The sequence below is a fragment of the Bubalus bubalis genome, chromosome 2, assembly GCF_019923935.1.
Source record: "Bubalus bubalis isolate 160015118507 breed Murrah chromosome 2, NDDB_SH_1, whole genome shotgun sequence".
Taxonomy (NCBI): Eukaryota; Metazoa; Chordata; class Mammalia; order Artiodactyla; family Bovidae; genus Bubalus; species Bubalus bubalis.
The window spans coordinates 123,334,937-123,362,163 of NC_059158.1; the positions used below are offsets into that span (position 1 = coordinate 123,334,937).

The following is a 27,227-nucleotide window of genomic DNA, read 5'->3' on the forward strand; positions in this document are numbered from 1 at the left end:
GATTCTCCTGCAATCATATTACCTGCAAATGTTTTGTCTCCTCCTTTTCAACGCCTGTGGTTCTCACTACTTTTCTTATGCACTGGCTGCAGTATGAAGCAGGACCATTCTGAATCGTACTGGTAATAGTAGTCCTCCCCATCCCATTCATCTCACAGGTTTGCTAAGCACTTCTCCATTAGTGTGTTTCCTGTGGGTAACCTTCATCAGGTTAGGGAGACTCTGTTCTACTGTTATTCACACATGGCGTTGCACATCATCATATGCTTCTTTCTGGCATCTCTTGAGATAGCACAATTTCCTTCTTCTTTATAGATTTTGCAAATTATGTACAATGGTAAATTTTTTATGTTTTAAACCAATCTTTCACTCATGGTAAAAATCCTTCTTAGTCACAATATATTTTAATTTCTGACTTTTACATCTGTGTTTACAAGTGAGGAAAGGCTATATGCAACTTTCTAATAAGGAAAATAAATACAGGCCAAAACAAAGGTTAGACATACCTACATATTTTTGCATTATTTGTTAAAAAGAAAACATACAGGTAAAGAATGCTTAATTTTTATTAAAAAAGAAAAAAAAGTGTGGGTATACTGAATGTTTGAAAAATAATCAAACTGAATATGCTTCAACTTATTCTTCTACTTACTTAACTTTCTGTTTGGTTCAGGCTGTCACCATCAATGCAGTCACTTGCTCCAGCAAGAGGCTGGAAGAATTAAAGTCTCCTTTCCTCCTTCTTCTACACCTTCCACAACAGCCATTCAGCAAGTCCCAAAGATTCTACCTCATAGCTCTCCTAGGAGGCCACAGGATAAAATGGGCAAGGTCAAGAATTTAAGACAGACCTGGCTCCACTCACAGTGCACTGTGTTGCCTTGGCTAAGTTACTTTACCTCTCTGGGCCCTAATTTCTTCATCTATAAATAGATATGATACTATCAAGACTAAAGAGCTATGCATGCTAAATCACTTCAGTCATGTCTGACTCTTTTCAACCCTATGGACCACAGCCCACACCAGGCTCCTTTGTCCAGGGGATTCTCCAAGCAAGAATACTAGAATGGGTTGCCATGCCCTCCTCCAGGGGATATTCCCAATCCAGGGATCAAACCTGTGTCTCTTATGTCTCCTGCACTGGCAGGCAGGTTCTTTACCACTAGTGCCACCCTGGGAAGCCCCTTAAAGAATTGTGGTAAAAATTAAATAACACATGTAGCTACCCAACACAATGCCTGCCATCCAATGCATGACCAAAGGTTAGCACTACTTCAGCAAGGTCTCCTCTTCTCCCCCCCTTCTGTTGGGTCCTAGGTTGAGGCCTTTCAACCTTCACCTGGTCTATGACAACTATCTTCTAGTCTTTCTGCCATATGGACACTGCTGCCAAAGCTTAGTTTCTAATATACAAATCTAATCATGCAATTTACCTGTTTAAATCTTTCCAATGGCTCCCAACTACCTACTAGGTAAAGTTCCAACTCCTCAGCATGACTTATAAGGCCTAGCTCAATGGACTTTCTGCCCTTACCTTCTTCTACTCCAAGTGCTTTGCCTTTAAACAAAGCAACGCATCTTCTGGCTATGTTAACCAGACTTTCAAGTTTTATTTTTGTTTGTTTGTTTTAGCAGAATAGATTTTCTTATATTAGCCTCACCACAATGAAGCCTTACTAGCAATTTAAGGCTTCATGGAACAATTCAAGAGCCAACTAACCTCTCTCAGAGTTCTGATTAGATACATGCTGGCTGAGAGGGCCCCTTGAATCCACTATTCTTCAGATGCGGGTAGTCAGACATCAAAGTATTATTTTGAAAGAATGTATCATCCATGACTTAGACTTGTTCTCAATGGACAATCTCCTTCCAGAAGTGCAAACTTCCCACTACCTCCTCTCTCCAAATAAATGAGTTTGATTCTATTATACTTTGCTCCTGAAGTCAGGAAACCATGTTTCAGAAAAACACATTTCGGCAATGTTATTTGTGTGGGCTGTAACATGAAAAGAAAGAAGAAACTCTTATATCAGAAAACCTCCCTAAAATATACCCAATTTAATTTCATGTGTGGTGGTGTTTATCACAGTGAGTGAAAAGATGGCATTCATGGTCATAAGAGACTCCTATGGTCATTCATGGTCATAAGAATCCCTGCTAGACAAAGATAGTAACAGGAGCTCTAATTAGAAACTTTGGAGAAAACACAAAATAAAAGAGAATGACCTTAGTCTTATAATCTTTTTTAAATAATCCAACATGCAAGTCACCAAAATGACCTCTAATTTAGAGAAACAAATTCTAACTAAAGAGCCAACACTCCATGGTGATTTTTGAATAATTATTTCTTTCACTTAAAACCAGATGTTTTTCCCATAAATAAACACATTATTTTACAACAAGAAAGAAAGAAATGAGACCTGCACAAGAGAGAACACACCACAGATTTTACCTCAAATGGCAGAGGCTGGGATTAATTTTTTTAAGTTTATTTGTCAATTTCAGAAACTCACTAGTGGAATAAAGAGCTTAATACAAGTATGCAAAAAAGAAAGCTCTGTGAGGTTTTCACCAGGATGAAATGGGATTAGCTTTGTAGTTCTTATAGTCTTCTTCACAGAAGAATGCAATTTCAGTTTCACTGGCTGAAAAAAAAAGAAAAATAGAAAATGGAAAAAAATTTTAATGTAAAACTAGATTTTAAATAAGTATGGAAATCCATATTTCATTGATTCAGTGCTTCCAAGGCCTAAAGTTAGAAAAACAAGTATGGTTTCACATTTCACAAAATCACCAAGAAGTTTAAGTACGAGAATCTAGAATTCAACCAATTTAAAAGTAAAAAGAAAAATAACCAAAAAAATTAAAAACAAGAGTTAACACATGAATCTGGTTTCCAAGAAATCATAAAATGTTCATTTATAGTCCTCTTGACAATCCTAGAAATAATAAGCCATTATTTTTTTTTCCAAATGTGTTACTCTGTTCCTGAAGGAGGATAAAAACTCTTTTCTCCCCCCTCTGAAATTAGCCTGTAGGTATAATAATTTAATACTTAGAGGATCAGTAGAATATTTTACAGATCACTTTACATTCTCCCTCATGACCCATCAAAATATGTGTCTGAAGAAGTTAATTTTTTGCCCGCTTATGACTAATTCATGAGGCTTCAACAATATGCAAAGTGAAAGACACAAATTGGCTTCTACCGCAATACCTTCAAATACCTCTAATTATTCACAAGGGATATGGCACAGCTAAAGGACCCACAAAGGTTCAGAGCAGTCACAATTCTTTCAACCTAGCAGGTCAAGGACTCTGTCTTCTAAAACAGTAAGTCAGCAACATTATTAATTCAGACTGGAGACAAATCTGATGGAAAGCCTTCCAATTATTAAACATGCAATTCTTAAAGGTGTTGCACCAACAAGTTCCACATTTTTTAAATTAAATCAGAAGTTAATACAGCCTGCTTAGCTTTTACAGAAAGAGCAAAAGGGCCTTCAGAATCTTGACAAGAAAACAGACAAGATTATTTGTAATGAATACTGATCACTCAATTAACATATTCTCTAAAAACAGACAAGTGAAACTCTTCAAGCCAAATAAATAGGATAATCAGGAAGGATGCCAAGGATTACCACTGGTCTCCCAGTTTAAAGCTCTCATCTCTTCATTAGAATTTATCACAGAAGAATGAAATTAAAGAGCTTAGCATAACATTTCATTAAAAATGTTTTTGCTGGTTTTAAGTATACCAAATTTAATGTTTCTCAAACCTAAATTCCTGTGGTCTTTACAGAAAATATGGAAATGTTGAAAGAAGAAAATAAAATCACCCAGAGTCTCAGATCCTCATTCCAGCCCTTTTATATATTCAAGATTAAATGAAGATTAATCTTGATAAAAATCATATTATGAACTCTTGTTACAATAAGCCTGAGTGTGTGTGTGTGTAGGCAAGCAGGGAAGACACAGCAGAAAGAAACTGGGAACTGATGAGAGGGGCTGTATACAAATGCACCCTGGGCAAACAGTAAGTTAATATACAGTTAAATTTTACAAGAAAATGGCATTTAAATTAACAGCTAAGAGCTCTAGACTAGGAATTAGTAAAAAGTTGAAAAGGGGGCTTCAAAAAATTCAGTATTCAAAGAGAAGATATTCTGAGATCTATCCTTTAAATAAAAAGCTCCTTTTTTGAAGAGAAGCAAGCCCAAAGGTAGACCTACATAATTTGCAAGTGATTCTAATATCCTCCTCCTGATGTTAGGAGAATAAGCAAAAGTCCCCTGTTCTTAATAATCACAATGCAAGATTTCATACGAATGTGCTATTTACATACAGAACCTTACACAGTGCTTTGCCCACACAGCACTTTGCTCAATACACACTAAGTGTAATTACCATTTTCACTTAACCGCAGTTGACATTTATCTGTACCCCTTTTGAGAAACTAGTACATCTTACGGCTCTTCAGGATACCAATAATAGGTTTAGAATTAAATGAATGTATAGAAAGAACTGACAAAGCATTTCTGTTTTGACACATAAGTTCTCTTGGGTCTAATTAAGTTATAGATCAATCCATTATTTATATACTACAGGCTTAAAAATGAGGTCATCTAAGGTAAAGATTTTATTTTCAGATGAATGATTTTTTTTTTTTTTTTCCAGGAAAACTAGATTGACAAATGGGTTAAATTCAAATGGTCCAGGTTGATAAAAATGTTCACCCTTAACAAATTGGAGAATAACACACAAATTAGGAGTTAGCTGCTTTGAACATTCAAAAGAAAGACTTAAGGTGGATTTTAAATTTTAGTAACATTTCTTAAGCAGAAACAGAATATAATGTTTTTTCTTAAATCTACATAACCCTATTGAAAATGTCTGAGACAATGATTTCACGTATTTAGACTGAAAATTTACTTGCCAATTACAGTGAAAACAAATTGAAAAAAGATTTTCAAGACCTCTACATAATCACCCTTTCCTCCATTATCCCAAATTCTATTTAAAATGGCTCCAGAAGAACCCTCAGGAAGTCTACCACATGCTGGTCCCCTAGGGCACCTGATTTTAAATTAAATGTGCTGCAGGCGGCAGTGCACTCAGGTGCATAGTGCCTTGGCATGTGAATGGGAAATGAATGTGCATTCTCAAATCCAATAAATATACCACCAGCTCATCCCTTTGTCTTACTAGCAAATGAAACCAAATAAGAACTCTCCAAATACATTTGTGGATCATTTTAATACTGACTTTCATGTTTAATGAAATGAACACAAGCCAGGACATTCAAATGTTGGACATGAAATTAATTATTAAGAATTTTATGTTTCCATTATAAAATGCACATATATACACCTTGAATGGGAAAATAATAACTTCAATTTTTTTTTAAAAGAAGAAAAATCAATTTTAAATGCAAAAATCTCAGGAAAGTTGAGTATAATATATATACTTAAACTCCTCAACTAACTTATTTCAATAAACCCATCTATCAACAAGGATTTACTGTATGGCTTCTAAATCCCGAGCCTCATATCAAAGCTGTGTGCAGCACAGCAACTGTTGTCCAAGAAAGAGGCTGAGAAAAGTGTCCTGACTGCAGTACAGACAATTAATGATCAGAGCAGGTTGTAATGTGAATAATAACTCCAGATTATTGGCAAAAAAAAAAAAGCCAGGAAGGGCAAGGTGTGATTTCTGCAGCAATTTGACACCAAAAGGACAAAGTTTCACTGTCTCGCCTGGTCCAGGACTCATCCTTGCAAGTTTCACAAAAGTCTAATCTACAAATCATTCAAAACCATGCCCACAGCTGTGTTATATTTCTAACTTTTTGCCAAAGGAGGTCAACAATCCAACAAGTAGTTCCAAACAACCGTGTGTCTTTTATTTCTTATTTGCTTGAGAATCTGTTTTCAAGCTGGTTGAGAAAGATTTCAAACTACAGTTTGGAGAAAACAAATACAGAAATACATCTGACCTTTGATAGACTGGACACTGTGATTTCCACATCAGCATGCAAAGTAAAAATGTTAGTCGCTCAGTTGTGTCCGACTCTTTGTGACGCCATGGACTGTAGCCCTCCAGGTTTCTCAGTCATGGAATTCTCCAGACAAGAATACTAGAGTAGGTTGCCATTCCCTTCTCCAGGGGATATTCCTGACCAAGGAATCAAACCCGTGTCTCCTGCATCGGCGGGCAGATTCTTTACATCTGAGCTACCAGGGAAGCCCGAGGGGAGAGCAAAAAGGGAAGAATCATGTCTGGAAGGCTCCTTCTCATCTTCTTTCTCTGGGATCCCAAATTCCCAGGGCCTGCCACCTATTTTAGCAAGTACCAGATCATCGCTGCTGTGATGTTAACATTGAACAGCCAGTTAAACACGCTGTCAAAGCAGGAAAGCATGTATGCCCCAAGATATTACTACCTAAAAGAGAATGGGAAAGGGACTCAAACCTTCAGGAAACACTAACCATATATGATCCTGATAAAGAAGTGGAGCCAAGGAATCCTACAATTTGAGCTGCCTAGAAGGAAATGGCAACCCACTCCAGTGATCTTGCCTAGAGAATCCCAGGGACGGCGGAGCCTGGTGGGCTGCCGTCTATGGGGTCGCACAGAGTCGGACACGACTGAAGCGACTTAGCAGCAGCAGCAGCCAAGATCACCGGGAGGGGCCGGGCACCGAGACTGGGTTTCGGTTGTGGGCAGACAATAGAGGAGTGACTCACAAAGTGAAAACAAGCCACAGGGAACTGGGGAATTATTCCAAGATGTGGCCTGATGCGAACTCTTCCCAGAGGTGAGCACTTAGAGTCTGCCAGACTGTGTCTTGTTTTAACATATTTCCAGTAAAACACAACTGACTTTAGAAGAGTTACCCTATCTCAGTTTCTTTCCTAAACCGGAGACGATTCAAAAGATAGCAATAGTAGAATGCAGCAAAATCAAAGAGATAAAATATAACCCCAAAAATATTTAACATGAAAATTTATTACTTACGGGAATTAGTCCATAAAACCACAACTGTTAACAACAAGATCTTTAAATTATAAATAACAATTCTAGGTAAGGCCTTCTTCCACAAAACAAATCTTTTTATTGATGTATTTCAGGACTAAATCCACAAGCAAAAACCTCCCCTGACACCGAGCGTAGAATATACAATTGGGATCTGCAATGTAGATAAAAGGCTAGAGAATTTCTTGGTGAGAAAAGAAATCTTCAAACCAGTTTGTTCCCCTAATTTCCCCCCTCACAGTCTTTCTTTTCCTTTCATGATTTTTACAGAAAAGTCATAATGCTACATTTGTTACACTGGCCTTATTCCCATGGCAACTGGCTGTGATGGCAGAGTGACAGCTCTACAGCAAGATCAAGTGGTAAGAAGGGAGGAAGCGATGACTTAGAATTTTTCTCCTAAACCTCTTAAAAACCTAACCAGGCACAGCACCAAGGGAGGGAAAACTCCCTAGAAAAATCACACATTTCAAGTACTGCTTTTACAACTCTACTCCCACTTAAGAGTTTTTTGTTGCTCTCCAGGGGCCATCACCTCCTTCCCCATGAGTAATAACTGTGGCTTGTTCTCAAGGGTACAGAAACACTGCTCTCAGCAACAAAAGGGAACATGCAGAAGAGGGGGTTGCTCCCAACAGGGATGGAAGACACCCTCAACCAGGGCTACAGACTTGCCAGGGCATGAGAACAGTTTGAAGTGACAACCTGAAACCAGTGGAGAACCCATGAAAATGATCCGATTCTGATCGAAGATCTATATGGCCTTAAAACAAGAACGACCCAAAAAAAAAAAAAAAGTGATTTGATTTATACCTTTATAGGTGGTTTGTTATATAAGTCTGAAATTGATGACAATTAAACCAACAACTTGAGATTTTAACAAATTCAAAACATTTGTCAATTGCTTTCTCTAAAATGGTTTCCAAATAAAATGAAGTGTTTTTGAGGGCGTTTACATGCATTGCTCCAGATGCTTTCATATACATTCTTTTACTTCACCCTATGACAACCCTCTGAAATAGGTTTATTATTTCTGTTTCATTTTACAGAAATCAAAGTAGAAGTTCAGAGACTCTAAATGGCTTCCAGAAGGTCACAGATGCAGAACCATCATTCAAACCAATTTTCCCTAAATTTAGGAGTTGACTCCTTAAAATTGGGCCCTTACTTTATAAGTAATACATGTAAATTATAAAAGAAAGTTTAAATTACAAGAACAACTAGATAAAATGGAGAATAAAGAAAAAAACAATTGCTAGCAATGCCACCACCCAGGGAAAGCATTTTTATAATTTTACTATATGATCTCTTCTTCATATACATATACAGACATGTAAATACATATATTTAAAAATAAAAATGGCATCACACAATACATTTTCTATTTCCATTCAATAAAGCTCTACATCAATGAATCTCAGACCAGGAAGATGAGAGAACACTTCTGAATGTGCACCACAACCTTGGAGGAGTCACAGAGCTGAGGGAGCATACTTCTGCTGGCTTGGTAATAGATGTGACAGAAAATTACTTAGTAAGTTTGAGAAAGTCTTACTGGTAAAATTGATCAACAAAGATAGAGGTAATACACGTTCCCAACAGTAGTACAAGGGAACATCCATTTTCTAACATTCCTTCAGATACAACCACCATTCTTCGTGTCTGCTAGTCTTAAATTATTGCTTGTCTAAGGTCACCCAGACAGTACGTGGCAGTCAAGCTGCTAACCCAAGCACTCTGACTTCAGCCTCTAATTCTTAATCACTAAAGTAGTAAGCTACATAAAATTTAGTCTCTATTTTCATGTATATTGCTCTCGTTACTAACAGGGCTGAACTATTTTTTATGTTAGCTATTTCTTCTATCAGTAGTTTATTTCTCCTTTTTATGCTAATTATACGACCTCTTTATAAAGTCAGGCCTTCTTTGTCATATATGCTGCAAATATTTTTTCACAATTTATTGCTTCTCCTTTAACTCTGTTTATGTGGTCAAATCTATCATTTCTCCCTGCTTTATGGCTTCCGGCTTCAAGGGCATGCTTAGAAAGCTCTTTTCCCCAAGATTATGAAACTACTGACCTACATTTTATCTAAAAACTTTTTTACATTGCAAACATTTAATCTATATAGAATTTATTTTAGAATAAAGACTAAGAACTTAAGTTTTATTTTCTCAAATGTTTTGGCAATGGGCCCCACAGTTTCTGGCTAATTCATTCTCTTCTCCACTTATTTGAGATGTCAAAATTTTTTTATACCATGAAACTGCTTTTTAGTTGGTTTTTTAATTTTCTAGTCTTTTCCATGGAGCTGTCAATTTCTGTATCAATACTGCTGCTGCTGCTAAGTTGCTTCAGTCGTGTCCAACTCTGTAAGACCCCATAGACGGCAGCCCTCCAGGCTCCGCTGTCCCTGGGATTCTCCAGGCAAGAACACTGGAGTGGGTTGCCATTTCCTTCTCCAGTGCATGAAAGTGAAAACTGGAAGTGAAGATGCTCAGTCATGTCCCACTCTTAGCGACACCATGGACTGCAGCCTACCAGGCTCCTCCATCCATGGGATTTTCCAGGCAAGAGTACTGGAGTGGGGTGCCATTGCCTTCTCCGGCCTGTATCAATACCAGTCTGTTATACTAAGTATAGTTTCATGCTTAATAAGCAGTTAAGTGCTGCCTGCTGTAATAAAATAAGCACCAAATTAAGAAGAAATAAATGCCAAATTAAACATTGTTTTTTCAAATAACAGCAATCAATCTTATTTAGTCACAATATGCTAAGTCGCTTCAGTCATGTCTGACTCTGTGTGACCCCATAGACGGCAGCCTATCAGGCTCCCCTGTCCCTGGGATTCTCCAGGCAAGAACATTGGAGTGGGTTGCCATTTCCTTCTCCAAGTCACAATATGGAAAGACACTAAATCTAACCAAGAATATAGACTTAGACACAGAAAACAAGTCTGAGATTATATAACATGGCATTCAAAATCCTATCTAAGTTAGAGATGTCAGGAATCCACTTCAACCACATGCGTCATTTAAAAATGAATTCCTGACAGATGTGACAACAATAAAACACCTGTCAAAAAAATGTAAGGATTCCTAACATGGACTTCATGAACCTTAGAGTGTCCCTTGACCAGTGCATATAAAAAGTTAGAAGTAAGTGTGATTTGTGCTGCTTCATTATGTCAGAGGCATAATGCCTTCAACTGCTCACATTTCTCTCAAAACCTTTGCTGTACTACCACATCATCTGAGTATACATGTAAGTAGAATTATAGTGACATCTAATGGTCACAACACATGTCACACAGCATTTCTTTAAAATAAAACTGCATGCATATTCCAAATTGAAAGGTTAAATCAGGCAATTTTTCAGCTGCATACCATAGGCTCCTATTTGAAATTTCATGACTTGGTCGGATTGCAATGATTTGGATAACTATCAGAAACCATGCTGCTTGTTATACAAACAACATCTCACTTCATTATTCCACGATATTTCTACTGGGCCCTTTTCTCTTAAACTATCAGCTCAAATGAAGCTGATATGAGTAAGTAGGTTATTAAGTGAGTAATAACCTGTCAATCACTTAAAATAACCCTCAGCAGAATTCTGAGCATACTTTCTGGAAAGAACTATTTGCATGCTGAACATTGGGAGAGCAGATATCTCCTGCCCTCAGTCAAACGATCTGAATGTACATCATTCTTGTCCTTCCCCTCTGAATAATTATCAGGTAGTGTAAAGAGCACCAAGGGTAGCATTTACTTTGCATTAAGTTATCTAAATATAATCAGCCAGACATCACCATCCAGGCCGGGAAAGACAGTGCCCCCTCCAGCTCCGCATGCACACACACACACACACTTTCTCACCAATTCCAGCTGCTTTCAGGGTGCTATCTTCTTTTAACAGGAGTCTGTCATCATCTTCCAAACTCAACACAAGTTCATTTGTCTAGAAAGAAAAACAAATCCACTTTTTACCAGTACTTCTATTAGTTTCACATTTGGTGAGATTCCTCAAAGACAAATGAATTGTTACTTTGGGTCACAGCAATAATCCAAGTCACATTTTGTTCCCATTGCTGTAGGGAAAGCAGTGAACATGTACATAGTGAGTGCTTACTAAACACACGCTACATAAAGCACTAGGGAGGCAGGGCTAGAACACAGAGCTTTTGTGCTGGGGCTTGGTTAAAATTCAGGTTCCACAAATATCCAGCTGCGTGGTCTCAATACATTACATAGCCTTAGGGAAAAAAAAATGTAGGGGTAGCAATGCATCTTCTTATTGCCACGTGGTGAGGATGAACAGAGATGAAGTATATTAAACCCCCAGTGCAGTGTCAGTTACATAGGGAGTAGTGTTAGCTGTCAGTGTTCTGTTTCATCATCATCTCATCCTCACAATAACCCAGGAGGATTCAGAGACGTTAGGACACAGGCTCAGAGGATGCAGTCGAGGGACTAAGGTTCTGTTAGTGGAAACACTGACTGAAACCGCCCACCCTGGTCAGGCACGACAGTAACCATTTGCATGATTTTACAACAGAAGATCCTAGTAAGGAAAACAGAACTAACAAGCCACCACCAACTGGGAGAATTTGGGAAAGGTCAAAAGGAGATGCCACATGTCCTACTAATCTCCCAGAATCCTTCTCACTGGAATCCATCTTGGCTGAACAATGCTTGCTCCACCAGGAAGGACCCTGAGTCAGAATGACTGGCCAGAGACAACCCAGAAGCCTATCTCATCACCATAAAACCTGAGACTGCAGGCCACATGGTAGAGCAGTCCCCCTGGGTTCCCTTACCCTCCTGCTCTTCACCCGGGAGCCCCTTGCCAGTAAAGCCTCTTGCTTTGTCAGCATGGGTGTCTCCTCGGACAATTCATTTCCCAGTCTTAGACAAGAGCTCAGTCTTGGGTCCTGGTAGGTGTCCCTCTTCCTGCAACAGATCCAGTTTTGACCAGTCTGACTTCTGAGAGAAGCAAGCTTGCCTTTACTGAAAGCTCACGTATTTAAAAACCCTGCTCCAGCTAACAAACACTTGGTCCCAAGTCCTGTTAACTAACATTTCTCTTTGTGATTTAGGGAGAGTTTGCTCTCCAATGCTACTCACAAATCCACTTAAACATAAATGTTGATCCTGCCTCTAAACAGCACCTGGTAGTGAGCACTCGCTGGGCACACAGTACCACCTGTCAACCAGAACGCAGTTGTTTAGTACCAGATTCTCTTTCCAGAATATGGCTGAGAGAGAGGCTCAAAAGAAAGGCCTCTCAGCAGTCAAAAGAGCTGCCCCAGGAGCCACGCTCCACAGCTTTACTCACTAGAAAGAGCACAGGGGCTTAAACATGCACAGATTAAAAGGGGGGGAAAAAAACTACTGAAAAAATCATTTTAGAATAGGTAATATATACTCACAAGACAAAATGCTCCAAGTACATAGGGACAGAATGAGAAGTAGGCTTCTCCCTCCTCCACCCAGCAACCCAGCTCTCCTCCAGAGAATTTGTACTAATTCTTATGCATCCTTCCAGAGACTGTCCTTGTACCTTCCAGAGACTGTTGTTGTACATGTACATGCAGGCAGAGATGTGCCTATAAACTTTTCTACACAAACAATGGCATGGTATATGCTGTATTCTAACTTCTCTTAAAATATCTTAAAGTCATTCGGATACAACTGAACTTACAAAACAAAAAGAGACTCACAGACTTAGAGAACGAACTTATGGTTGCTGGGGGAAAGGACAGTCAGGGAGTTTGGGATGGACACATACATACTGCTATATTTAAAGTGGATAACCAACAAGGACCTACTGTATAGCACATGCAGCTCTGCTCAATGTCATGTGGCAGCCTAGATTGGGAGCAGGGTTTGGGAGAGAATGGATACATGTATATATATGGCTGAGTCCCTTAGCTGTTCACCTGAAACTCTCACAACATTGATTATCAGCTATACCCCAATACAAAAAAAAAAATCTTAAAATCATTCAAAATCAGTTTAAGAGCTGCATCATAATTTATCAAGGCTTCAGTATATTCCAATGGAAGGATTAACACTCTCTCTATCCCTACTGATGGACATTCAGGTTGTTTTCTATCTCTTCCTATCCTACTCAGTCCTGCATCAAATATCCTTGTCCATGTATCATTTGGTGTATGTACAAGTTTTGTCTGTAAGATAAATTCCTAGAAGTAGAACTATTCGGTCAGAGAGGAAGTACAATTTTTATTTTGACAGATATTTCCAAATTACTCTCCAAAGAAGCAGTACCCATTTATACCACCACTACCCATCACTGGGATTCCCTGGTGGCTCAGATGGTAAAGCATCTGCCTGCAATGCGAGAGACCTGGGTTCGATCCCTGGGTTGGGAAGATCCCCTGGAGAAGGAAATGGCAACCCACTCCAGTATTCTTTCCTAGAAAATTCCATGGACGGAGGAGCCTGGTGGGCTACAGTCCATGGGATCGCAAAGAGCTGGACACAACTGCGCAACTTCACTTCACTTCACCCATCACTGAGAGTCCCTGTTTCCCATACCCTCACCAGCACAGTGTATTATCGAAAGATTTTGATATTGCCAATCTAGCAAATGTAGATTAAGAATAGTGTTGTGGTGGCTTAGTCACTAAGTTGTGTCCAACTCTTGCGACCCCTGGACTGTAGCCCTCCATGTTCCTCTGTCCATAGGATTTTCCAGGCAAGAATACTGAAGTGGGTTGCCATTTCCTTCTCCAGGGGATCTTCCTGACCCAGGGATTGAACCTGGGTCTGCTGCACTGCAGGCAGATTCTCTATCTACTGAGCTACCAAGGAAGCCCCCAAGAAGAGTAATTTATATTTATTTGGGTGTGAATAAAGGTGTGAATAGTTTCTATTTTTTAATAAACTTGTTGGATAATTTTTTTAATGGAATTGTGGAATATTGTTACATTCTAAGAAAACCGAGCTTCCCTGAAGGCTCAGATGGTAAAGAATCTACCTGAAATGCAGGAGACCTGGGTTCAATCCCCAGGTCAGGAAGATCCTCTGGAGAAGGGAATGGCTACCCACGCCAGTCACAAAGAGTCGGACACAACTGAGTGACTAACACTCACTTTTCACTAAGAAAATTAGGTCTTTTCTGTAATACATGTTAGAAAATCTCCCAGTTTTCATTTGTTCCTTCATTTTCCTTCTAGAGCCTTTTTTTAAAAGAAGGTGCTTAATGTCTGCTGAATGAATAAAGGAAAATGTATCAATCTTTTATTTTTCTATTATACTTAAAAAGACCTTCAGTGTAAGATTACTTTAAAATCCCATGTTTCCTTAAAATATTTTTAATTAACTTCATCTTTTAAACTTCTAATCATAGAATATTTCAGACATAAAATGTATGCAGGATAGTACAATGAACCCTTTATGTACCCAACACCCAACTTGACCAAATTATCCATTCATGTTAATCTAGTTAATCTCTATCCTTACCTATGGGTTTCATCTCAGACTTATTTGAGTATTTATTTTGGCATAAGGAAAAGGATATGGATTCATTTAACTGTTTTCCAGTTGTTTCAATAACATTTACTGAATCCTCCATATTTTCTCCATAAATTTTAAATGCAATGTTCACTATATATTAAATTCCCATATATAATTGGGTCTATTTTTGGACTTCTGATTCTGTGTCTTTGAACTAACAGTTCATGTGACAGTACCACACTGTTTTAATTACTATAGTTTTACAATATGTCTTAATGTGCCAGGGTTAGTCACTCTCATTTCTCTTTCTTCTGACTATTCTTCATTATTTATCTTTTGCATGTTAGTTTTATAATCAGTTTCTTTAGCTTTTATATACACACCACATACACACACACACACACACGCATATATACAAATACATATATACACACAACTGTTACTAGAATTTTATTTGGGTGGCATTAAATTTGTAAATTAACTATAAGAGAACTGACATCTTCATACTGTTGCCTCTTCCCATCCAAATATCCTTTACATTTCCACTTAAATCTCATCTTATATCTCTCTTTGCATGTTTTTCTTTTTTGTTAAATTAAGGTGGAATTTCATATAAAGATAGCACATAGTTCTTAAGAGAAGTTCAGCTCAATGAGTCTGGACAACTGAATAACCTCTGCAATTTTAAAGTTTTCTTCTTAAAGATCTTGCATATTTCTTACAAAGTTTACTACAGGGTGTGACTTCTTTCTTTCATAAACTTTTAACAAGGATAGCTAACCGGTTTCCAAACTCACAAAATATAAGACAGAAATTGGGGTTTTTCTTTCAAATCTTGATAGGAATTATTATGACTTTGGGAGAAGGCAATGGCAACCCACTCCAGTGCTCTTGCCTGGAAAATCCCATGGATGGAGGAGCCTGGTAGGCTGCAGTCCATGGGGTCGCGAAGAGTCGGACATGACTGAGCGACTTCACTTTCACTTTTCACTTTCCTGCATCAGAGAAGGAAATGGCAACCCATTCCAGTGTTCTTGCCTGGAGAATCCCAGGGACGGGGGAGCCTGGTGGGCTGCCATCTATGGGGTCACACAGAGTCGGACACGACTGAAGCGACTTAGCAGCTGCAGCAGCATTATGACTTTACAAGTAGCCTACTGATTATACTCCATACTACACACATAGACACACAAGTACATTTTCTTGCCAAAATAAACCATACTATAGTAATTACTTGCACTGGACTACTGATTCATTCAATAAACACTGAGCTCATCATCCAAACAGGAGGCTTGGTGGGAAGGTATCCAGTCACTTTTTTATTGTGGTGATGGCACCAAATTTCTGTGGACACCTGGTAATTTCAATTAAGAAAGTCTAAACCTAGAAATTTGGGGAAATGGGGAACATGCCTTGTGAACAAGTTCATTAAGATACAGGAGTTAGTTGGAAGTTTTTCGCTTTGGCTAAGTAAGAAGACTAAAATTACAGCAGAGTTGGAAAACTGACTGGCTGGGCCAGTGATGTCTATAGGCCTTGTAAATGGGAAGCAGAATGCGCATAAAATGAGAAAAACGGTTGGCGGTTGGAAAAGGCACAAATAAGGAACATGTGGGTAAAAGTTTTAAGTCTTAAAACTGTATCTGTAAAAATATATTGACTCCTTCCTTACAAAAGTTAAAGAGGAAATCTGAAGAACTATCTCTTTACTGGGTTTCCCTGGTGGCTCAGGGGTAAAGAACCCACCTGGCAATGCAGGAGACACGGGTTCCATTCCTGGGTCTGGAAGATCCCCTGGAGAAGGAAATGGCAACCTACTCCAGGATTCTTGCCTGGGAAATCCCATGGACAAAGGAGCCTGGAGGGGCTACAGTCCATGGGGTTGCAAAAGAGTTGGACACAACTTAGCAACTAAATAACAACAATCTCAACTAGAATCTCTATGATTTAGATGAGAAGTTTATAAAGCCAGATTCCAGAAACATCCTCAGTGACTCAAATTTGTTTGGAGAATCTTTAAGTAAATACATGGCTCAACTGAAAAATGGGCTCTAATTTCACAACTCTAATGTGCCAAGATGGAACATATGTTTTAAATATAAGAAACAATTCTAAGATATTTCCAACTATAGCAGGAAAACTTTCTGATTTTTTTAAAATATCATAATACTGATTAATTTGAATATTATGAATTAGGTCTTCATTAGGATAAAGGAATACTCTATTTATTATTTCCTTTTAGGAAACATGAGCATATGAGCAAGCTATGATATAAATGCAACACTAAATGGAGGATGACAACCTTTTTAAAGAGCCTTTTTTTCATTTTAACTTTATTTATTTTCTTTCTACAATAAAATCAAGATTCCTACTCTCCACATTTTAGGGACAAGCCTAAAAACAGTCCTGGCTTGGACAAGAGAAAACGGATGGAGTCTGTGGCCAGATATAATTCTAGCATCCATACAAAGTAAAGATTCCATACCATAGTCCCAGACATACACAAGCACCAAATTTCAAAGCATTTGACAATTGGATGCTGTCAAATTTGTATACATAGTCCTTGGTATAGAAAAATAAAGTTACTGGAAAGAACCAGCTTGATTTTAGCTCAGGGAAACTGATTTCAGATTTCTGACCTCCAGAACTATAAGACAGTAAATGTGTGTTGTTTTAAGCCACAGGGGGAAAAAAATTTGAGTTACTAATCCACAGTCAACAGACATATCCTTATACCATCTTCTTTATGATCTCTTGTTATACATTTATTTGAAAGCTGACTGTGTTTGTGGGGGGCATCATCTATGACTAGCAAAGAGAATAAAATTAAATGAATCCATGAATAAACACTTCCTTCAAAAATTGTTATGGAAACATTCTTTTGAATGAGGCATTGTGCTAGGTACTGGAGATATGAGGAATAAAATACAGTCCCTTGTCCTTGAGTAGTTTCTATATAGAAGAGATTATTGTTTTAATGAGAAGTCTATACAAGGTCACTGAGATTCAAGAAAAAAGATCACTCTGGTCTATCTACATGAGATGCAAACATAAAAACATTGTTCTGAAAAAGTATGAAGACGGAAATGTAAACATACTATAAACACATAACTAAGCAGTCCTCTCTGTGGCAGCCCATGTCCTCTGTGAAACTAGCAAGCCTGTTTCCGAGAGCCACAGTACGGGGCCTTAACACACAGAGAGAGTCAAATGAGAGAAAACACGTTATTTTCATAATGCCCTCTTCTGGTATAGAAATAAGAAAATCAAAGAAATTGGACTAGATATAATATTTGATTTCCTTTATTTGTAAGCTGAATTTATTTCAACAAGTTTTATGCTTGTTAAACATTTGCTTGATATACTGGGTTGACCAAAAAGTTCATTCAAGTTTTTCTGCACCAGAAAAACCTGAACAAACTTTTTGGTCAACTCAATATATTAACAACATTTTTTTTTTAATTAACACTTTTTTAAAAAAGAATCTATTACCAATAGGAATACAATTTAGAGGGTTTTTTTTTTTCTTTTAATGGATAAAAGGCTATTTAAAGGGTAAATTAAAAATGAAAAATGCTACTATAATGAAAAATATCTTAGAAGTACACATGTTCATTCATTTATTCACTAAGTCAACCAAAATTGATTATCTGCTATGTGCCAGATACTGTACATATGAAACATACCTTTGATTTATGTGCTTGATGAACAATCTTCAGTTTATCTGAAAGAAAAAAAAAAAGTTGTCTTTTTACTAAAATTATTCTAAACCTTCGTTTCAAACTTATTAAAGTGAGATTAAAAGGCTTCCCTGGTGGCGCCAGTGGTAAAGGATCTACCAATGAAGGAGACACAAGAGATGAGGGTTCGATCTCTGGGTCAGGAAGATCCCCTGGAGAAGGAAATGACACCCCCTCCAGTATTCTCGCCTGGAAAATCCCACAGACAGCCGGGCCTGGTGGGCTGCAACCCATGGGGTCACAAAGTCAGACACAAGTGAGTGCACATACACAAAGTGAGATGAGGTGTGTGGTGAGCTGGGGAGGGTGGCAGCTAGGAAGGTGAGGAATCTGGGTCCCTGCCTTATGATCAGGTTCACTTAAAAATCTAATACGCAGTAAAAGAAATATTACATTTGCATATTATTAAAATTAAAGATCACTGTATAAAATATTTTAAAGCCCTTTGACAAATAGAGCTGTGTTTGTACCATAACCTGTAGTCAACTCAGCCCTTTTTCCCTTAGAAAACAGCTGAATGACATAACTCTATCTTGTTTGTTAGAGTCCCAAAATGCTAAGATTAGCAAATAAGGTTTTTTAAAAAGTCTGTCTTTGTTAATGTCTACTACTACTATTTTTCTACTAATCTCTCAGAAGAGATTCAGTGACAGGAGGTCAAATGATCATAGCAACAAGTTGCTACCACTCTCAGAATTTAAACACCATCAAAGATGCACTGGTAATCTGATCAAGGCTGCTAATACCCAAAGACTACCAATGTCTGTCTCCTGGTTTTCAAATACTGCACAGGCTCACACCATCTAATCTGCTTTATTCAATCTCTCCTTCACTCCTTAATCTGTTTATCTTGAAATCAGGCTACACTGTGTTTTTCTAGTAAGTAGTTTCTCTACATTGGGTATTTCTAACTGGGCAATAATTAGTTCTTAATTATATAACAGACAAAGCATTCAACAGGTTTAAATTCAGAAAGTTACTAAGTCTCCACTCAGTTTTACCTAGCCATTTAATTAATTTACTATGAAAGTGAAAGTTAAAGTGAAGTCACTCAGTCGTGTCCGACTCTTTGTGACCCCATGGACTGTAGCCTACCAGGCTCCTCCATCCATGGGATTTTCCAGGTAAGAATACTGGAGTGGGTTGCCATTTCCTTCTCCAGGGGATCTTCCCAACTCAGGGCTCAAACCCAGGTCTCCCGCATTGTAGATAGATGCTTTACCCTCTGAGCCATCAGGGAAGTCTAATTTACTATAGTTACATATATTATTATATCTGAATAAACTCTTAACCTTAAGCTAAAATTCATTTCTATCAATCATGCTATTTGATTCAACAAGGAATTTCAGTGAAATGAAAGATGCAGTAAAAGAAAAAAAAAACCTTGATTTAACTATGTTCTAATAATAAAGAAGAATTAGGGTACCTATTTAGTTAAGAACAGGCACTATGAAATGCTCATTATTTTAAATAGTAAACTTTCAATTGCCTATTACAATTTTTAATATAAGGTTGCCTTATAAAAATCAATCTTACCTAAGTGAAATATACACATTTAGGATGGCTAGAAATAAGCTTACAATGTACATAAGAAAACAAACAAATGTGACTTTTGAATTATCTATTATACTGAGTTACCTATTACACTCTTTTTCTCACTATAAATATATATTGTTTGTTACTAGAGACAAGTTAGAGAAGCCAATAGTAGTTGCTTTTTTTTTTTTTAAACAAAAGGACCTTGATTAAAGTCTATTATAATCGACCTGCAAAATTGCATACTGACCTCTCCAAGCGTCATCATGTTCTATATATTTTGCTAATAACTCTTTAAGTTAGAAATATCTTTGCTCTGATATGCTCTGCAACCCCACAATAAGGAGGCAACGTTTTATTTTTATTAGAAAAAGAAATGTTTTGAACATAAATTTTCACCAGATTTTTCTCTCCAACAGAAACTGGTAAGAATTGGGAAGAAAAGAAATGCCCCTTTCTTTGTTAAATCATCTTTTTCACTTGTTTTTACTTCTTAAAAAAAAAAAAAAAACAATTTTAATTATTAACAGAAACAACTTCTGCTGGTATGGTTTCCTTAGTGCAGATTTCTTGAGGAAAACAACCTCATAAAGATAAAAACAAGATTTACGTTTGCAGAGTATTTAATGTGTTCACATTGTTTAATGTAATCTCACACAGCCTTAGAAACAAACAGAATTAGCAGCCTCACACTGTACAACAACGAACATTCACTGCACACATACACCATGCCTAAACAAAAAGAATTTAAAAATAAGACAACATCCCCTGTGCTTTAAGAACACACTATCTGGCCAGGGTAAATCAGTAATAGATGCAGATGCCAATTAAATGGGAGGCAGGGCTCTGAGAAATCTCTGACTCTTGGCAGCCTGGCAGAGAGACTGGACCTTTGTCCAAGGGCACAGAGATGGCAACCAACAAAAATGAAATCTGACTCTGCCCTTTCCACTCCCCAACACCCAGTGTGTTCAGTCCCTCAGAGAGTGCAGCAATACTGCAGGACAAGGACAGGTGAGCAAGGAGCACTTCAGCGTTTCTTGTCAAAAACAAAGTGGCAGATTGTTAAAGAGCCAAACACAGTCAGTTGAATTCTACCAAAACCATGGTGGTTCTCTAATTTCCTCACAGGTAAATGTGTTCATTTTTCCTGCCAATTCATCTGAGTAGTATAGAAATAATAGGACAAGTGGATGTTAATAAGGTGGACTAATAAGAAAGATACATTATCTACCACCACGGAAAGAGAAAAAGGAATAAGGAAAAAGTACAAAATCAACTGCAAAACAAGGTTTAAATGGCAATAAAAACATATCTGGCAATAATTACTTCAATTATCAATTAAATGCTCCAATCAAAAAACTTAGAGTGACAGACTGGATAATAAAACAAGCTTACAATATGTTGCCTACAAGAGACCCACTTTAGGGTGAAGGACTCACATACATTGAGAGTGAGGGGATAGGAAAGACTCATGTATAGAGCTATAAAAGATCACAGCTGTGAGCACTCCTGAGGGAAAAACAAAACAGGAGGCAAACTCTCCCAAACTTCAGGAAGGAGTCGATTGATATTATAATATTAACAATACTGCAAAGCTACAGTAATCAAAATAGTGTGGTTTGGGACAAAAACAGACATATAGATCAATGGAACATAACAGAGAGCCCAGAAATAAAGCCACACATACAGTCAATTAATCTTTGACAAAGTGGCAACAGTATAAAAGGGGAAAGTCTCTTTAGTAAGTGATTCTGCCACATGTAAATCAGTAAAGTCAGAACACATCCATACAACATGCATAAAAATAAACTCAAAATGGCTTAAAGATGTAAACATAAGACAAGACACCATAATACTCCTAGAAGAGAACACAGACAAAACATTCTCTGACACAAATTGTACCAATATTTTCTTAGGTCAGTCTCCCAAGTTCAGTTCAGTCACTCAGTCATGTCTGACTCTTGGCGACCCCATGGACTGCAGCATGCCAGGCTTCCCTATCCATCACCAACTCTCAGAGCTTGCTCAAACTCATGTCCATCGAGTCGGTGATGCCATCCAACCATCTCATCCTCTGTCATCACCTTCTCCTCCTACCTTCAATCTTTCCCAGTATCAGGGTCTTTTTCAATAAGTCAGTTCTTCATATCAGGTGGCCAAAGTATTGGAGTTTCAGCTCTGGCATCAGTCCTTCCAATGAATATTCAGGACTGATTTCCCTTAGGATTGACTGGTTTGATCTCCTTGCAGTCCAAGGGACTTTCAAGAGTCTTATCCAACACCACAGTTCAAAAGCATCAATTCTTCGGCACTCAGCTTTCTTTATAGTCCAAGTCTCACATCCATACATGACTACTGGAAAAACCATTGCTTTGACTAGACAGATTTTTGTCAGCAAAGTAATGTCTCTGCTTTTTAATATGCTGTCTAGGTTTGTCATAGCTTTTCTTTGAAGGAGCAAGAATCTTTTAATTTCATGGCTGCAGCCACCATCTGCAGTGATTTTGGGGCTCAAGAAAATAAAGTCTCTCACTGTTTCCATTGTTTCCCCATCTATTTGCCATGAAGTGATGGGACCAGATGCCATGATCTTTGTTTTCTGAATGTTTAGTTTTAAGCTAGATTTTTCCCTCTCCTCTTTCACCATCATCAAGAGGCTCTTTACTTCCTCTTCATTTTCTGCCATAAGGGTGGTGTCATCTGCATATCTGAGGTTATTCACATTTCTCCCGGCAATCTTGGGTTTTATAGATGCAAAAATTACATATAGAATGGATGGACAACGAGGTCCTATTGTATAGCACAGGAAATTATATTCAATGTCCTGGGATAAATCATAATGAAAAAGAATACACACACACACACACACACACATACATATACATGAGTCACTCTGTTGTATAACAGAAATTATAAAGTATAATTCAATTAATAAATAAAACAAAAAAGGTTTTTAAAGATATTTTATGCAAACAAAAAGGATAAGAAAGCAGGGGTGGCAAAATACTCATGTCAGACAAAACACTTTTTAACAAAGGCCATAAAGAAAGAACGACAATATAAAATGATAAAAGAATCAATACAAGAAGATACTCCACCCTTTAACAAACTAATATATGTACCCAACATCACACCTAAATATACAAATACCAACAAAGGGAAAAATTGAAGGAATATATTATTTACCATCATGATGATTAGTAGCCAGATATTTTGATAACTTCACTATCTAAAACTTATCTTTCAAAATAATTTACATGGAACACAAGTTTGAATACACATCCACAGCATGTAAAAAAGGGAACCCATATGTAACTATGCCAATCTGAAGTGGCATCTGTAGGCAGATTCAAGTTTAAGGTTGTATTTCAAGGCTTGACACTTTGAAAGCCGTGAAAGACAGAACTGAAAAGTTTCATATTTACTTAATCATGCTTTTTATTCCTTTCTCTTATTCAATATTTAGTATGTAAATTCTTTAAGTCCAATAAATCAAAGTACTTTCGACTCAGTGCCTTTAACTTCTGCTTGACTACCCCTTGTGACCTCACAGTTAGTCTATGAATATTAAAATGCACACACACGGTGAAGACTGTGATTTCAAAGTATTTTATGTCATAAGTTGCTCTACCAAATGGCAGCAGAATTAAAAACCACTCCAGAAATGATCTAGGGTAATTAAAAATTTATGCTTTAAAATGTCTGCACCAATTAACAGAAATATTTATTAGGTGCATCGTAATTCTCAAGTGAAGTCTCAAATCCAAAGTTTGGTGAGTGTCAATATCCTGAAGGTTAATAACTGTACCATCTTTATAATGAATAATGAAACCTAGCTTCTTGACTTATTACTACATTTTAAAGTCAGTAACTGCAACATATAAAATTACTGTGTAACATGCTCAAGTTGTTGCTGTTGTTGTTTAGTCAGCTAAGTAGAGTCTGACTCTTTTGCTAAAAGCCCTATGGACTATTGCCCACCAGGCTCCTCTGTCCATGGGATTTTCCAGGCAAGAATACTGGAGTGGGTTGCCATTTCCTTCTCTGGGGGATCTTCCTGACCCCCATTGAACCTGCCTCTCCTGTGTTGGCTGGAGAAGGCAATGGCAACCCACTTCAGTACTCTTGCTTGGAAAATCCCATGGACAAAGCAGCCTGGTAGGCTGCAGTCCATGGAGTCTCGAAGAGTTGGACACGACTGAGTGACTTCACTTTCACTTTTCACTTTCATGCATTGGAGAAGGAAATGGCAACCCACTCCAGTGTTCTTGCCTGGAGAATCCCAGGGACAGAGGAGCCTGGTGGGCTGCCGTCTCTGGGGTTGCACTGAGTCAGACACGACTGAAATGACTTAGCAGCAGCAGCAGCAGCTCCTACGTTGGCAGATGAATTCTTTACCACTGAGGCACCAGGGAAGCCAACATACTCAAGTTATTGACATCTAAAATGTTAAATCTCTTCTTTTAATTCCCAGTCTTTAATCATTTCTCCTTTTCTGATTACCTAACAAAGCAATTCATTTCAAATCATTTTCCAAACATGCTATTCCTCATAAATACGCCACTTGATGACACAAGTAGTATTTGCTTTAACGATATACTAGAATTCCTATATTTTTAAATAACTTCCATATTGGTTTGTATATACAGATTGCAAACTCATTTTTGAAAACCAAATTTAAATTCACTTCAAAATAAAACTAATGTGAAATTATATGTTTTAAAAGAATAAGAAAAATTGGTTACCATATTTATAATTTCTGAATGGTGGTGGGAGGCTGGTTCTCAAAGGGATATCTGTAAGATAAAGAGTATTTTTATTATAAAATATTCAAATAGTCATAGTATTAAGAGAATTGGCATTTTATTATACAATAGCATCTACATACACTTGAAATATATAGTAAGTATGTGTGAAACATTATTATATAGTTGATGTTCATTTAGCACATGAATCTGAGAATCCCTTGGGGTCAGTAGTAGAAACCAAAGATTTAGAACAATCTTATCACTCTTACCAAAATTCATATAACCTATAATGTAACTACTCTAACTCAGTAAAGAAACTGTAAAATTTTCTTAAAACAGTGTTTTCAAACACTAGTATTAGTGTTCATTAATAATTAATTAAACTACAACCCTTACAGAGGGAATTAAGTAACATATATCTAAATTACATATGCATATATCCTTTGACCTAACAATTCCACGTGGAGAATTTACCATAGAAATATACTTTGCACACTCATGTGTGTGTGTGTATGTATGAAATGACTTAAACAAAGGTACTAACTATAGCACTGTTTGCAATAGTAAATGCCTGGGAAAATCCAAGTGTCTTTCAATGAGGGGACTTCCTAAATAAACTATAATATGTCCAAACAATTAAACATATTTTTCAACAACCAGTAAAACAACCAAAAAAGAAGGAGAAGGAAGCTCTTTACTAACATTGTAAGATCTTCAAGATATGTCAAGAGTAAAGAACGCAGATTTTCCTGGTAGTCCAGGTGGTTAAGAATCTGCCTGCCAGCGCAGAGAACATGGGTTCAATCCCTGGTCCAGAAGACCCCACATGCCACAGAGCAGCCAAGCCTGTGCGCCACAACTACTGAACCCACGCTCTAGAGCCTGGTGCTCCTTAACAAGAGAAGACACCACAATGGAAGCCTGTGCACAGCAATTAGAGAGTAGCCCCCGCGTGCCGCAACTAGAGGAAGCCTGTGCACAGCAATAAAGATCTAATGCAGCCAAAAATTAAATAAAAATTTTTTTTAAGAGCAAAGCAGGCATAAGGCAGAGCATTATTTTTAGTATGCTACCTTTTGAATAAAAGAGAGGAAAAATAAGAATATGTATTTGTTTTTGTTTATACTTCCATGGGAGAGAGCATGATGCACTGGTCAGATAAAGAACAGAAGTGGGAAGGAGATTTTCACTGTATTCCTTTTTACATATTCATCCTTAAAAACCATAGGAATGTGTTACCAAAGAAAACTTTTTTAAAAACCTACACATCTGAATTAGGAAAAGTGTTCAAGGACATTTAACCTTTTAAAGGTCAGTGAAAGTGAAAAAGTGTTATTTGCTAAGTTATGTCTGACTCTTTTGCAACCCCAGGGACTGTGGCCTACCAAGCTGCTCTGTCCATGGAATTTTCCAGGCAACAATACTGGAGTGGGTAGCCATTCCCTTCTCCAGAGTATCTTCCTGACCCAAGGATTAAACCCACATCTCTTGCATTGCAGGCAGATTCTCTACCACTGAGTCACCAGGAAAGCCCAAATTTTAAAGGTCAAATAAATACCAAAATTAAAATATAATTTATTCATTTACGTTACAAGCATTTAAAGTACCCACTACCAAGTATTCCAGGGACAGGGAAAATAAGAAGTTACTGAGACAAGTCCCCACTCTTGAGAGGGCACGCTCCCTGTGAATCCTGTAACAAAGGTGTGTTCACAGCTAGGGCTATGATCTCACCTGCCACATGCTAGAATCACCCAGCCCCACACTCGTAGATCAGATTCACAGCCGGCCAGTCCCAAGCATATTTAGACTCAAAATGAAAACCTGCTAAGATGATTCTTAGACAAACACAATCACAGGAGGCCAACCAGATGACAGGAATGAGTGAGGCTGGGCAAACAGGAGGGCCATGAGGTAAGAGCAAGCATCCCATTAAAGGAGGTGCAGTCCCTTCATTCTAATTGGTCACCTAAAGATTTAAATGGAAACACTAAGTCTGGGGTGAGGGGGAGGTTAGGTGAACTGTATTGACTTTTAAAATACTGTAGGCAGGGACTTCCCTGGTTATCCAGTGGTTGAATTCACCTTGCAAAGCAGGGGACACAGGTTCGATTCCTGATTGGGGAACTAAGATCCCCACACTGGTGGTGATTTGGTCCCTCAGTCATATCCTACTCTTGTGAACCCATGGACTATATCCCACCAGCTCCTCTGTCCATGGGATTTCCCAGGCAAGACATGCCACAGGGCAACAAGCCCACATGCCACAGTGAAGATCCCATGTGCAGCAACTAAGACCCAATGCAGCCAGAAAAGAAAAAAAGGGAAAAAAAAAAAAATGCTGTAGGCCAAAGGAAACCTGTCTGTGGAGTCCATATTCGCCTGCCCAACGTCCATCTGAAACCTCTGTTTTAGCCTTAGCGGAGCACAGAACTTCATTTTATCTTTTGTTTCTCACTTTTGAATTATAAGCCAAAGAAGTGTTGACTAAATATCAGAAGAATTAAATCTGTTTAATTTATTGCCATTTGTATTTCCTAAACTAGACAGCAAAACTCCCTGAAGAAAGGACTAAGGTACAGAAGAAACAGTGCCATGAAACTATTTTCATTTAGAGATGTCTACAGTCAGGACACCAAATCACCCCCTTAGACCTCACAAGTCTAGGCTTCTGAGAGAAGAG

The 27,227-nt window shown here is 37.8% G+C and overlaps 1 protein-coding gene across 8 annotated transcripts in view; it reads right to left on the reverse strand.

Annotated features, from left to right (window-relative positions):
• Positions 1-2,468: 2,468 nt before the first annotated feature.
• The window catches only part of C2H2orf76 (chromosome 2 C2orf76 homolog), a 107,509-nt gene continuing 82,750 nt past the window's right edge, over positions 2,469-27,227 (reverse strand). For 6 of the 8 annotated variants that reach the window (XM_044936381.1, XM_044936372.1, XM_044936385.1 and 3 more), the window contains exons 4-7: positions 24,542-24,592; positions 18,204-18,241; positions 10,915-10,996; positions 6,987-8,538 (exon numbers count right to left, since the gene is read on the reverse strand). In XM_044936381.1, the coding sequence (XP_044792316.1) occupies positions 8,453-8,538; positions 10,915-10,996; positions 18,204-18,241; positions 24,542-24,592 (257 nt within the window). In that variant the 3' untranslated portion in view covers positions 6,987-8,452. Of the gene's footprint in view, positions 2,646-6,986; positions 8,539-10,914; positions 10,997-18,203; positions 18,242-24,541; positions 24,593-27,227 lie in introns of those variants that run through there. The other 2 variants (XM_044936368.1, XM_006057166.3) reach the window with 1 other exon arrangement.